At 44.2% G+C, this 13,351-nt stretch overlaps 1 protein-coding gene across 1 annotated transcript; it reads right to left on the reverse strand.

Moving 5' to 3' along the window:
- Positions 1-1,579: 1,579 nt before the first annotated feature.
- LOC311485371 (alpha-2Db adrenergic receptor-like) lies at positions 1,580-8,691 on the reverse strand (the record flags this gene model as incomplete). The annotated part of the gene is made up of 2 exons (XM_084540733.1): positions 1,580-2,783; positions 8,326-8,691. 2 exons carry the CDS (start codon positions 8,689-8,691, stop codon positions 1,620-1,622), a joined length of 1,530 nt encoding a protein of 509 aa, XP_084396859.1. The 3' UTR covers positions 1,580-1,619.
- Positions 8,692-13,351: the final 4,660 nt, after the last annotated feature.

The following is a 13,351-nucleotide window of genomic DNA, read 5'->3' on the forward strand; positions in this document are numbered from 1 at the left end:
CACTCTTCTTTTCATTTTTCCACAGAGATGCTTAGCTGCATAACTCCAAAGTTATTATCAAACTTGGTGTTGCATAGCAACCAGAATGATTTGGGTGGACTTAACGCTCCCTCTTTCACCACCTTGCATTATCCGCTTCATCTCCTCCCGGATTAAAAGCAACTGATGACCTTGTCTTGCTCAAGCTACTCTACAATCAAGTGATTTATTAACTCAGCGCGGCGTCTGATTCTTTGTATTGTTTCCAGGTCAGGTGAGGGGGCTCAGCCCTTCAGATTCAGAAGCAGCGGCGCCCACAGCAGCACGCCCACTTATTCCATCCTGAGCTTCAGAGGATAGTTATCCGCCGCCGTACGAGCCCGGGGTTGATTATTTTTATTCAGAGGCTTTGTCTGTTCTTTCCCTCTCACTTTTCTTTGTCAGCAGCTCAGAACCATCTGCACGCTGCACATGAATTTTTAATGTCTTTGCCCCCGAGCGGTGCAGTGTCAACTGAACATTGTTGCTGTGTGGAAAAAAAGTGGTAACTTTCATTTGTCGGCTTTCTGTTCCTTAAGTCTTTAACTTTTACTTAAACTTTAGGTGCTGGTGTTTAATTACTCTCAGGCGAAGAAATCCACTTTAAAGCACTTTGTGTGTTATACAAAGTGCAGACGTTTTTATTTTTTCCCTCTCAGTTCCCTACAGGATTATCCCTGTCACTGTAAGAATTGCAGCTGCTGCTCGCTACAGTGTGAAGACATCTTGAAACTCCATGGGATCACAGTTCTCTGCCCCGCGGCCGTTTTCCTCTAATTAACATTCAAGTTCAGCCTCGACCCCGACTGTAACGAACTATTTATTGCATCGAGGGAAGCTGGCGTTAAAACACCTGCCTCCACAGCATCAGCGTGTCATAATCATCCTCCTCTGGTGTGTTGATACAAGAATAGAAAGTGATTATTTAATAAATTAGTGAGTAGCTGAATAATGAATCAATACTCCGGCTGTATGACGAGCCCTTTAATGTCGATCTGACAGCACAGTGGAAAACAGGATTAAAATTGTGTGTGCTCATTTTGTGTGTCTGTGAGTTTTTTTTTTTTTTTTTATATAACACACATATGCACCGATCAGGCATAACATTATGACCACCTTCCTAATATTGTGCAGGTCTCCCTTGTCGTGACTCATCAGAGAATGGACATGGGCCTTCTGAGGGTGTCCTGTGGTGTCTGGCAACGGCATATTGTTAGTAGGGGGGCTTTGAGGGGAGGGTCCTCTGTGGATCATCCCACAGATACTTGATCAGTTTGGGATCTAGTGAATTTGGAGGCCAGGTCAACACCTTGTGCTGTTCCTCATGTTTTTTTTTTAGTTGTTCCTAAAGTGTTTTTGTGTGTGTGTCTGTGTCAGGCTGCATCCTGCTGGGGATGGCTGCTGCCATCAAGGAGTGTCATTGCTATGGGGTGGGGGGGGTGCCTGGTCTGGTCTAGGTGGGTGCTACATGTCTAAGTAACATCCACACCAATGAATGCCAGGTCCAGAAGTTTCCCAGCAGAACACTGAACTGTCACAAGATCGTCGATGTTATTCACTTCTCCTGTCAGTGGTCATAATGTTATGCCTGATCGGTTTACTTATGTCCGTTTGTGAGGCTGGAATAAAATCTTCTTGAAGGCCCTGCGGAAGTCTCGGTTAAAAATAGTGTATATGATGGGGTTTAAGCAGCTGTTGCAGTATCCGATCCAGAAAAACAGGTTGAAGAGCGTGTCGGGGATGATGCAGTTCTCTCTGCAGACGGCGTGGAGACTGTAGGTGAAGAAAAACGGGAACCAGCAGAGGACAAAGACCCCCATCACCACCGCCAGCACGAACGTGAAGCGCTTCTCCCTCATTTGCGCCACTTTGTTTTTGGACAGAGACATCTGCCTGTTGCGAAGAGGCAGCGGAGACGGGAGGAGGAAGTGGTGGGAGCAGTGGTCGGACGATGCCCACGATATGGATGCGCAGGAAGAAGAGGAAGGAGGAAGAGGAGGGGGAGGTTTCAACCTGTTTGTTGTTCCCTCTGCGTCCTTCCCCTCCTCTGTTTTCACCCTCCCGCCGGCTCTCCTGGGGAAGCGGAGAGACGAGGAGAACGAGGAGGATGTTTTCACGTCGGCCTCGCAGCTCCTCTCCTCCAAGTCGATATCGTCCAGCTCTCCTCTCCGTTGATTGCTGCTGCTGCTGTCCACGTTGGAGGAGCTGCGATGGTTTGCAGGCCGCGGGCTGTCCAGCTCGTACTGGGCCGCCACTCCCTTTCTTGGGCAAGTCCTGGCGGCGCCCACGAAGCAGGTCTCGGACTGCGACGGCTGCCGCTCCATCACGTTCTTGGCGACGAACACGGTGGAGGCTCGCTGCTTGGCGACGCGGTAGATCTTACAGTACACGAGTATCATGATGACGCCCGGGGCGAAGAAGGACACCAGGCAGGAGGAGAGGATGTACCACGTCTGGTTGTTGAGGAGACACTCCTGCATGGGTGCGCCGCTCTCGCCCTCGCCCTCGCCCTGCGCGCTCTTCTCTTTCTTAGTCATGAGCAGCGGCGGGGACGAGATGACGATCGATATGAGCCACACGATGCTGATCATCGCCTTGATCCGCTTGGGCGTCCGCTTGCGGTTGTAGCTGACTGCCTTGGTGACGGACCAGTAGCGGTCGAGGCTGATGGCGCAGAGGTGGACGATGGAGGAAGTGCAAAAGAGGACGTCGAGAGCCAGGTAGAAGGAGCACCAGGTGGAACCGAAGTACCAGTAGCCCATGACCTGGAGAGGACAGGAAGCAATTAAGATATGTTAGTGACTCGTTTAAGAAGCAAAGAGTTTTACCCACTCAGTCCGTCAGAGAGGAATTGAAGGAAACGGTTATTTGATTTCAAAATAAGAATTCTGTCAATATCTCATTACTGCTGCTGCAGCTGCGTTTACGCCAGGAAACCCTCGCAGCGAGTTTGCCGTCATGGTTTCACATCAGCCGCCCCGAAAATTATTCAAGCCGACAATCTTTCCACAGCTGTGAGAAATAATCCAGAGAGTCGAGAGAGTGAAGGTGAAGTCACTCATGATGAAGTGAAGCCCGACATTTATCTCTTCATCCACTCGATCTTTCCGTCAGTCGGTGGATGAAGAACTACATGTTGTAGAGATGTGCAGGTTGTCTACGGGTCAGTCTCGTTTTATTGTGATGATTTTAAAGGTAAATGAGGTGGAAGTCTGGTAGGAGGGCAAAGGAAGAAAATTCAACCACAGCATTTATTAAAAAATCTTTTCAAGTACAAATCTCTCGCTCCAGGGTTGAGAATGTCGGTCCACTTATTTCACCAACACTGAATTAAGTCAACATTTAGTAGGATATTTGGATTCAACTGACACCTCGTTCTCCTCTTGTTCTGTTTTCTAATGCCACCTTGAGAGATTGATAATAAGAAGAAGAAGAAGAAGAAGAAGAAGAATACAATCCAGACCCTCCAGAGGACAAATGGTTACAGAAAATGAATGAATGAATAACAAAAAATAGTGATAATCTTGATTTCAATAGCACTTTTTAAATCAACTTAAACAATAAAACGGACAAAAATTAAATTGAAAACTCAATTAAAACTCAATTAAAGCCAGGAAAGGAGATCATAGCTGATCTGATTTTAATTTATCCAATATTATCTTTTGGTATTTAGTATTTTATTTTGAGTAGTATCGACAGAGAAGCTGGGGAAATGGAGCAGAGGAACGACCCATTTTGGCCCCAACCAGACAGCAATAGGTCACTTTGCATCAGTTTTTTAGTTTAAAGGCCTGAACGCTACAAAACGTTATCAAACCATCGACGTCACCTCACGTCTCCTTTGTAGACCAAAGAAGTTGCACATGAATGCACCACAAAGGCTACAGCCAACGACCAACTGGTTCATACGTTCTACACCTGAGAAGAAATACCACTTCCAACCAGCAGGTGGCAGTACTCTGGGTCTCAAAATTAAATTACGCTTAAAAACAAACTCATGCATTTGTTTCTTCCCAGCTGGATCACTGCCATTTTATTATTATCCGGTTGTGCAGATATCTCTCTACCAGACAGAATTTAAACTCCTCCAAATTCAGGCATACTGGTGGTTCCTAGAGTTTCTAAATGTAGAAGAGGAGGTAGAGCCTTCAGCTATCAGACTCCTTTCCTGTGGAACCAGCTCAGAGTTTAGGTTCATGAGGAAGAAACACTCTCTGCCCTTAAGGTTAGGATTCAAACTTTCTTTTCTGTTAAAGCCTATAGTCAGGGCTGGCTCAGGTGACACTGAACTATCATCGTCATGCTGCTATAGACCTAGGCACTGAGCACCTATCCTCTAATTTCTTCCTCCTTGCCACAGGTGCATTCATGTGCTACAACTGTATAGCAGCAGTGCTAATTATCAAATGCTAGTAAACTAGACGACGAGAAGACATCAACACGAGCGTTACATCAGCACATGTTAGCATGCTGGCGATAAAAGAACGGACAGAAACAAGAACGAAAAGGCAAACTTGATGGCAAGAAGTAGACTATTCCAGAGTTTAGAAGTGAATTACATCCTCACAGAGCTGCTAGCGCTGACTATAAATCAGGTTATGTTAGAAAATAAGAAGTTATGAAAATGTCTAAAGCTGGTTCCCAAAGATCAGACGGGGAAAGAGGATTGAAAAGCAGACTTTCATTTCTTTCCCGGAAGAGAATCATATCACAAAGTGGCCAAAAATATTCTAAAAGGAAACTAACAAACAGAGCGAGCAGAGGGATAGAAATTCAAACCACTGTGCATGAATTTCCCAATGATGAAATGTTTGGACACAGTTGTTTTCTCACAGACGTGGAGGAGAGAAGCCTGCTGGCTGAAAGAATATAATCACTTGGTTGCAGCTGCTTAGGGTCAGAAAATTGATATTTCATTGATATATTTAGCTCCTGCTGGATACATCTCTCTATTTCTTCAGTTTTCTCTCCAGTGTCCTCCCTCATTTTAATTCCAACAGTCCATCAACTGGAAACCAGGGGACTCGATAAGAACGATAAGGCAAAGGACAGAGGGAGCGGGGTGACCTAAAGTACCCAGCTTTCATGTGCATGAATAAAGGATGTGAAACAAAGCTCATCTGGAGCTGCCAAGACAAGAAAGAATTACAGATGAGGGAAAAATGTCTTACAAGTCTGATGCAACACAGAAGACGCTCCGGGTGGAGTTCAAGTATTAATGGCTGAAGAAAGGCAGCGACCAACCAGGAGTGCAGAGGAAGAACATCGGAGAGGAATCAGCAGGATTACCAGATCGAGCAGACGCCCGCCCAACTCAAGGAGGATAAAGCTGAATTCATCAAATTGTTAATTTCATTCTTAAATTATATAGTTGAACTTTCGCTCTTTATTATGTTGCAGAGAATAATGTGTCACCGCCGCTTAGTAAAAGATTAATTTAGCACTTCAAAGTAAAATATGAACACAGAAGATGTTTTCCCTTCCAGTTATTCAGATTCAGGTCAGAGGAAAAATATGGATCTACAATAAAAACAAACAACGCTTATCTCGTGGGAAATTATCTGAATTTGTTTAACGTTACTACCTTCTGCCACTAGGGGTCACTAACGTGCAAACCAATCAATCACAAATTAAGCTTTTGAATAGAAGAAATTAATATTTGATTCCAACCATAGACTATATGTAAAGATGGACGGCCGAACAGCTCTTTAAATGTGAAGCCAAAGCAAGTAGAGCTCCCCCTGGTGGCTGGTTGCAGTACAGGTCATAAGCTCCACCCCCCCATGTTAGTGGGCGGGACTAAAACACTAAAATGTGCGTCAATTTTTTTTTCAAGGATGGTTTCTGTCATTTAGGTAGTTAATATAATGTTGATGAATGTTCAAGTGTTCATTTTTCTGAGAAGTATAGTTTTAGTTAGCTTCTTGACGCTATACAAACAGGATGTGACATCACGATCACTACAAGTTGCCATGCCAACCTGGCAGAGGAGGTAGAGCAGGAGCGTAGTATTAATTAAAGTACGGTCTCCCCACTCCGGGACCGACCTGATCTGGCTCCAAAGTCGCAAGATGGCGCTGCCTGCATCCCCGGGAAAATAGCATCAGTTTGGCCAATGAGGGGGAAGTGGTGTCACGTTGTCCATATTTATATACAGTCTATGGTTCCATCCATAGACCGGATACGAAGATGGACGTGAGCAGTTTTGAAGCTCAGTGTACCGCCCTCTGGTCGTCTCCATCTTATGTGACTCCACCTAACTCCCAACTAATTCAAAAATAGTCAAAAAAGATTTAGACTAACGACAGCTAGCGACCTCTTAAAACAGCCACACCCTTAATTACACATAACTTTAAGCCGTGTACAGTTGACATGAATGAAGAAATTAGCTCCAGAGACCAAAACTTTTTTTTGTACCGGATTGTAAACATGTTTATTTCTACTGTAAAACTAGACATTTTATCATGGTTCAGTTCTTGGCAATTTTGTGTTGTAGCTAATTCTCCAGTTGGGTGCCTTCACACCATTGATGGTTAATAAAAGAGGAAATGAGATGACTTCATAAAAAAAAAAAAAAAGGTCCAGACAAAGTTCAAACTGGAAAAACAGCGTGTGATGAAAACGAGACATTCATGGTAATTTCATGTATTAAAGTTTCAGATGTTTTCATGTTTTTTTTTTTGTCTCTCTGGTAGTGCAGAGATGTATGTCATCATGTTTTATTCATTTCCATTTCCCGCTTGTTTCCTCTCAGGGTATTTTATGTGTAAATTGATATTGTGTATAAGAACAGGTGCATGGAAATACTCCTATTGATCCACAAACCCACACAAATATGGCTTCATGTATTATGCAGAGACTTTTCACACCTGATCTTGTCAAGTATTTATGTGGAAACAATGCTTGATTTGTACACGTCTGTTCTCAGGTGTACATTCTCTGCCTGCATTGTAATTGGGTATTAATGTTCATATTACACAGGGAGAGGTGGCGCTCAACATAGATGCAGTTCAGTTCAACAGCTAGCAGACGGACTACACGTGATGTTCATACAGATGTTCGTGGTCCTTAGAGGATGAAGCCCTGAACTTCTTGATTTCCTCCTCTGGTTCCTCTGGGTCTTTGTTTGTTTTTGAATTTTCCCTTTTTTTGTCTTTTTGGATGCTAAGATGCTAGGATGCTAGGAAGCTGGAGGAGCTAGTGTTAGCTGAGAAGTTAGGAAGCTAGGAGGCGCTACTGTTAGCTGAGAGGCTAGGAAGCTAGGAGGAACTACTGTTAACTGGAAGGCTAGAATGCTAGCAGGAGCTACTGTTAGCTGGGAAGCTAGGAAGCTAGGAGGAGCTACTGTTAGCTGGGAAGCTAGCAGGAGCTACTGTTAGCTGAGAATCTAGGAGGAGCTACTGTTAGCTGAGAAGCTAGGAAGCTAGGACGGGCTACTCTTAGCTGAGAAGCTAGGAAACTAGGAAGCTAGGATGTGATACTGTTAGCTGGGAAGCTAGAAAGCTAGGAGGAGCTACTGTTAGCGGAGAAGCTAGGAGGAGCTACTGTTAGCTGGGAAGCTAGGATGTGATACTGTTAGCTGGGAAGCTAGAAAGCTAGGAGGAGCTACTGTTAGCTGAGAGGCTAGGAAGCTAGGAGGAATTACTGTTAACTGGGAGTTTAGAACGCTAGCAGGAGCTACTGTTAGCTGGGAGGCTAAAAAGCTAGGAGGAGCTACTGTTAAGTGGGAAGTGCTACTGTTGCCTGGGAGACTGGGACGCTATAAGGAGCTAGTATTAGTTGGATGCTATGAAGCTAGGAGGCGCTACTATTTGCTGGAAGGCTAAGAAGAGCTACTGTTAGCTGGGAGGTTAAGAAGCTATAAGGAGCTACTGTTAGCTGGGAGGCTAGGAAGCTAGGAAGAGCTACTGTTAGCTGGGAGGCTAGGAAGCTAGGAGGAGCTTCTGTTAGCTCAGAGGCTAGGAAGCTAGGAGGAGCTTCTGTTAGCTCAGAGGCTAGGAAGCTAGGATTAGCTATTGTTAGCTGGCAGGCTAGGAAGCTAGGAGGAGATACAAACTGTTGTCGAGAGTTGACCTCTCCTGAATCATGCTGATCAGTTTGTCTACAGTTTATTAATTCTAGATGATCACGTTGTTGTGGAAATATTTAAGGATTTGAATGTTGAGATGAAGACGAAAAACGAGAGTAGTCTTCAGAGTGAGGTTTAGTGGTTCTGCTTTCTTTGGATGTTTGGATCCAGGTACAGACCACAGGTGAAGATCAGCTGTAACTTGGGAGCACGAAAGTCTAAGTAAACAGGTTCCTCACCTCGTTGGCCAGAGAGAAGGGGATGACCAGCGTCGCCACCAGGATGTCAGCCGACGCCAGAGACACCAGGAAGAGGTTCTGAGGCGCCCTCAGCGCCCGGCTGGTGAACACCGCCACCACCACAAGCACGTTGCCCACCACCGTCCCCAGGATGATGACCGCCACCACCAGCACGATGAACACAGACGCCACCTGGGAGTGAGGAGGTAGAGGAGGAGGTCTGGAGGAGGAGGAGGCGGGGGAGGAGGAGGAGGAGGAGGAGGAGGTTGATGCCGACGTTTGGCTGACGTTCTCCAGAGAGGAGTTTGGTGGCAAAGTGGTCGGCATGGTGGCCACCACGGGCGCCAGCACATCCGATAAGTCCATCCCGGTTAAACGGCCGACGGTACGATCCCCATGGCTTTAAACTCCTCTGCATTTGAGGCTGGAGGAGCGCAAGAGGCGCCAATATGACAAAAGAAATGAGGGAAATGAATAAAAGTGCAGCTTTAAAATAACAGAAAATAGCTCAGGAATGATTTTACTAGACTGCTGAATATCATTCTGACACTTAAATGAAGATGTTGCATGATTTAAGAAATAAAAGTCATACCTTAAAATGTCCTTTTGCATCGGCGCCCAGGGGTTGACATCTGTTTAAAAGCTGCAAGACTGTCCTATTTATTTCCATTCACATGCAAACAAGAAAAGAAAAGAAAAGAAAAGAAAGGCTGCATGCTCGAGTTGGATAGGAAGGATAGAAACCCTATTTGGGATGCATGGTACCCTCATACTGCTGCACAGCGAGAAAAAAGAAAACAAAAATATATATATATTTATAAATATAAAAATAAAGGACTGAAAAGTCAAGATTGAATGGTAAGATTAAAAAGAGGAGGTGATGCACAAAAAAATAAGGAGACGAGAAGGAAAAAGAGAGGTCCTCACTTTCATGCGAGTTGCTGCTGAGCTGAATGACTCTGCTGCTGCTGCTGCTGCTGCTGCTCAGTCGTTCTCCACAGTGGAAGAGAGGAGGAGGAGGAGGAGGAGGAGGAAGAGGAGGAGGAGAAACGGAGAGACTAACAGACAGATGAAAGGAAAGAGTAAGAGATGTGTGGAGAGGAGAGGGAGCGAGGATGAGACCTTTGAAGGCGAAGAAGACGAGTGGGATTTGAGGGCGTTCGAAAGAGGCCGGGGAAATGAGGATGGGAGAGAGAGGAGGAGAGGTGGACGAGGTGAGAGATGAGAGGAAGGTGCTACACAAGAGACGGAGAGAGAGAGAGAATGGAGGAGGAGGAGGAGGAACAAGGGAAAGAGAGGAAAGGAAAACAAAAATAAGAAGGAGAGATGAGAGAAAATAAAAAGAAAATAACATATGAAAGGAAAGAAGAGATGAATGAAAGGTAAAGAAAAGAAAACTAGAGATGAGAGGAGAAGAGAGGAAGAAAGGAAGATGGGAAAGGAAGCAAGGATCAGGTAGGAGGGAAAAGAAGAGAAAAGGGACGAAGGGGAGGAAGAAAGAGAGGACGAATGAAGAGGTGGAGAATAAAGGAGGGGGGAGGAAGCAGATGAGGGTGAGGAGAAAAGAGGGAAAGGACAGGAGGAGAAGAAGAGGGAGAGGAAGGAGAAATGAAAGCAAGATGAGAGAATAGAAAAGAGGAAGAGAGGAGAGGAGAGAAAAAGAGGACTTGGTGGAAATTAAGTAGAAACAGAGAAGAAGAGGATGAGAGGAAACGAAGGAGGAAAGAATGGGCTTGATTGGGAGAAGAGAAAGAGGAGAGGAAGAAGTTGATTGGAGGAAATATAAGAAACCCGTTAGAGGGGAGAAGTTAAGAGAAAATTACGAGGAATGAGGGATGAGGAAGAGGCAAGAAAGAAGGAGAAAGAGACGATGAAAAGAAATAGAAAGAAGGGAGAGAAAAAGGTAAGGAAGGGGAGACCAGTAAGGGCAGCAGGAGAAAGAGAGGAGAGGAAGAGGATGGAACTGGATGGTCGTAAAAGAAGATGAGAGGAGACGAAGAAGGAGAAAAATATGAGGATGGAGATCAAAGATAGAGGGATGAGAGGACAGGAGAAGAAAGAGAGGACATGGAGGAGGAGGAGGAGGAGGAGGAGGGAGAGGAAGAGCAGGGTATTAGACAGAGAGAAAGGGGAAAGACAAAAATGGGAGTGGAAGAAAGAGGGGATGAATGAGGAGGAGGGTTAATGATAGAAGGAGGGAAAGAAGTGGAAGAAAGAGAAATTAAATAAATGGAAAGAGAGAAAAGAGGGGTGAGGAAGAAGGAAGGGATGATGAGGAGAAGAAACGGATGAGAATCAAAGATGGAGGGATGGAAAGGACAGAAAAAGAAAGAGAGAAAGAAGGAGGTGAGAAGAAGTGGAGGAAACCGGGAGAGGAGACGAAAAGAACGACTGAGGAGGGGATCAATAGAGAGGGAGGAAAAGAAAAAGAAACGGGAAGAGAGGAGAGGAAGGTGGAGGGGAGACAAGAAAGGGTGAGGAAGAAAGAGAGGATGAATGAGGAGAAAGTCAAGGATCGTGTCAAAGGAAGGGGAAGAAAGTTGTTAAAAGAAAGGATGAATTGAGAGAAGAAGAAAAGAAGGGATGTAGGAGAGAAGAGGAGACGTGAACCGATCAATCAGTTCCTATTTCTGGCGAGATGAGAAGTGTTTTTATTAAATCATCGGCGCTGCTGCTCTTGATTTAGATTCAACGCTGACACACTTTTTATTTTAATAAACCAGCTCCAGACGTGAGCGGCCTCTTCACTCAGACCCCACAGAAAGAAAATAAAGAACCCGCCGTCACATGATCCCACGATGCCACAGCCGGCGGCCACGATAAGCACTAGATCAACATCAGCGTGATTTTTGTCCTCTGGGGAGCGTTCACAGCCGACGCGTTTAGAGACATTTATTCAGGATTAGGAGCCTTCAGGGAAAATGTGTATGTATGCGTTGTTACATTAAAAAAGGTTAAAGGAGTCGCTTTTCTTAAACATAAACAAGCAAAGAGATAAAATGAAACAGGTTTCGGTATTTTTTTTTGCATCTATGCTAACGCTACAGAAAAAAAAACGCCACATGAAATACGCATTTGTGTGGTAGTCACAAACTAGTAGGTGGAAGTTTTTGGTAAGTTCATGAGTTGAGAGTTGCGGAAGTTTGACCAAGTCGTCCAAGTGTTAGCCTAGGTGCTTTCTAGATGGCAGAACAGTTGACGGATTAAGTGATGCTACATCAGATAAAGGAGGTAAAGCAGGTTTCAGCAAGATGCAACATTTAATAGCATGTTATGCTAAGCTAATATACTTAGCATATCAATAAGTGGATGTGAAAACTCAAAAATATAAGTTTTTTATTATTTCCAATGAGTTGTTTCCAGGCCCAGTTACCTAGTTGTTAGCTTGCTAAACGTTAGCTGGACAGAAACAGTCGGCGCTAAACTGGGTGTCAGGGTAATGTCAAGATCAGGTGCAACAGGTTTCAGCAAAATGCACAATTTGTTTTAGCAACTATGCTAATGTATTTAGCATATCAATAAAAGGATGCTAAGGTGACAAAAGCTACAGAGAAAACGCTGTATGAAAGGCGCCCTTCTCTTTTGTGGTAGTCACAAACTAGTAGGTGGAAGTTTTCGGTAAGTTCACGAGTTGTGATTTGCAGTTTGACCTAGTCATTAGCTTGTTAAAGTGTTAGCAGTGGTGCCTTCTAGATGGCAGAACAGTTGATGGATTGAGTGATGCTACATCGGATAAAGCAGGTTTCAGCAAGATGCTACATTTTTTAGCATGTTATGCTAAGCTAATATATTTAGCATATCAATAAGTGGATGTGAAAACTCAAAAAAGGAAGTTTTTATTATTATGTTTTTTATTATTTCCAAGTTACCTAGGTAACTGGGCCTGGAAACAAATCCCTAGTCGTTAGCTTGCTAAACGTTAGCTTGACAGCAACAGTCGGGGCACATTAACATTTCGCATTTATGGTAATGTCCTTAACATATAAATAATAAAAGGGTGCTAAAGTGTCAAATTCTACTGAGAAAACTTCATATGAAAAGTAAAAGCTTACTTTAAACGTTAGTCTCGGTAAGCAGCAGTGTAATCACAGCTGAAGTTATCACTTGGACGGTAAAAATTTTGGAAACAGGACATATCGTGTTTTGAGCTGTGTCATTATTGTGCTAAAGTTTTCAGTAAGTTCACAAGTTGTTTGCGGAAGTTAAATTACATAGAGTTACGTAGTCGTTAGCTTACTAAACTGTTAGCCCCAGTGGCTTCTAGGCGGCAACAGTTGATGGATTCAGTGTTGCCAGATCGGGTGGTTTACACATCAGGAAAATATCTAATCAGGTGAGGTTGGTTTCATCAAGGCGCACAACAAACATTTAGCATCTACGCTAATATAAATAAATGGATGAAAAAACTCAACATGAAAGGTAAAAAGTGATGTTTTTGGTAAGATCACAAGTTCCCATCATTAGCTTCCTGGTTGATAGCTTGCTAAACTGTCTGCTTTGGTGCTTTCTAGGCAGCAACCATTGCTTTCAGAGTTGCCAGATCGGGTGGTTTTCACGCAGAACTGGGAGTGAGGAAAATTCACTCGTGTTCCCAGACGTTCAGTGAAGCAGGTTTTAGTAAGACGCACAATCAATATTATTTTTTTTCGTTAGTTTGAAATGTTTAAAACATCGACAGACTTCATTTGTACATCTCAGGTGATGTAAGCGTCAATTTAAAGGTAATTTTCTCCACCTGATGAACACTGGCTCAATATTCAATCTCCTATTTTCATCTGTGCTGACTCCTGAGACATTCTGCTTCTTTGTCTGCTCGAAATCACAATCCCAGCCCTGAAAGAGACGTCTGTCTCATTGTGAATCACATTGATCGGTGAAGCTTCACCAGTCTGTTGGCCTTCAGAGAACATACTTATTTTTGGGTGATTTAGGATTTAGTTTGACCAGGAGAGCTACTTCAGCTAACATTAGCTTGCGTGTGGGCGCTGCCGGAGGCTGCGGTCAGATCAGGCAGCAGTTACAACAA

This window comes from Chelon labrosus (genome assembly GCF_963514085.1).
Source record: "Chelon labrosus genome assembly, chromosome: 3".
NCBI classification, from domain to species: Eukaryota; Metazoa; Chordata; class Actinopteri; order Mugiliformes; family Mugilidae; genus Chelon; species Chelon labrosus.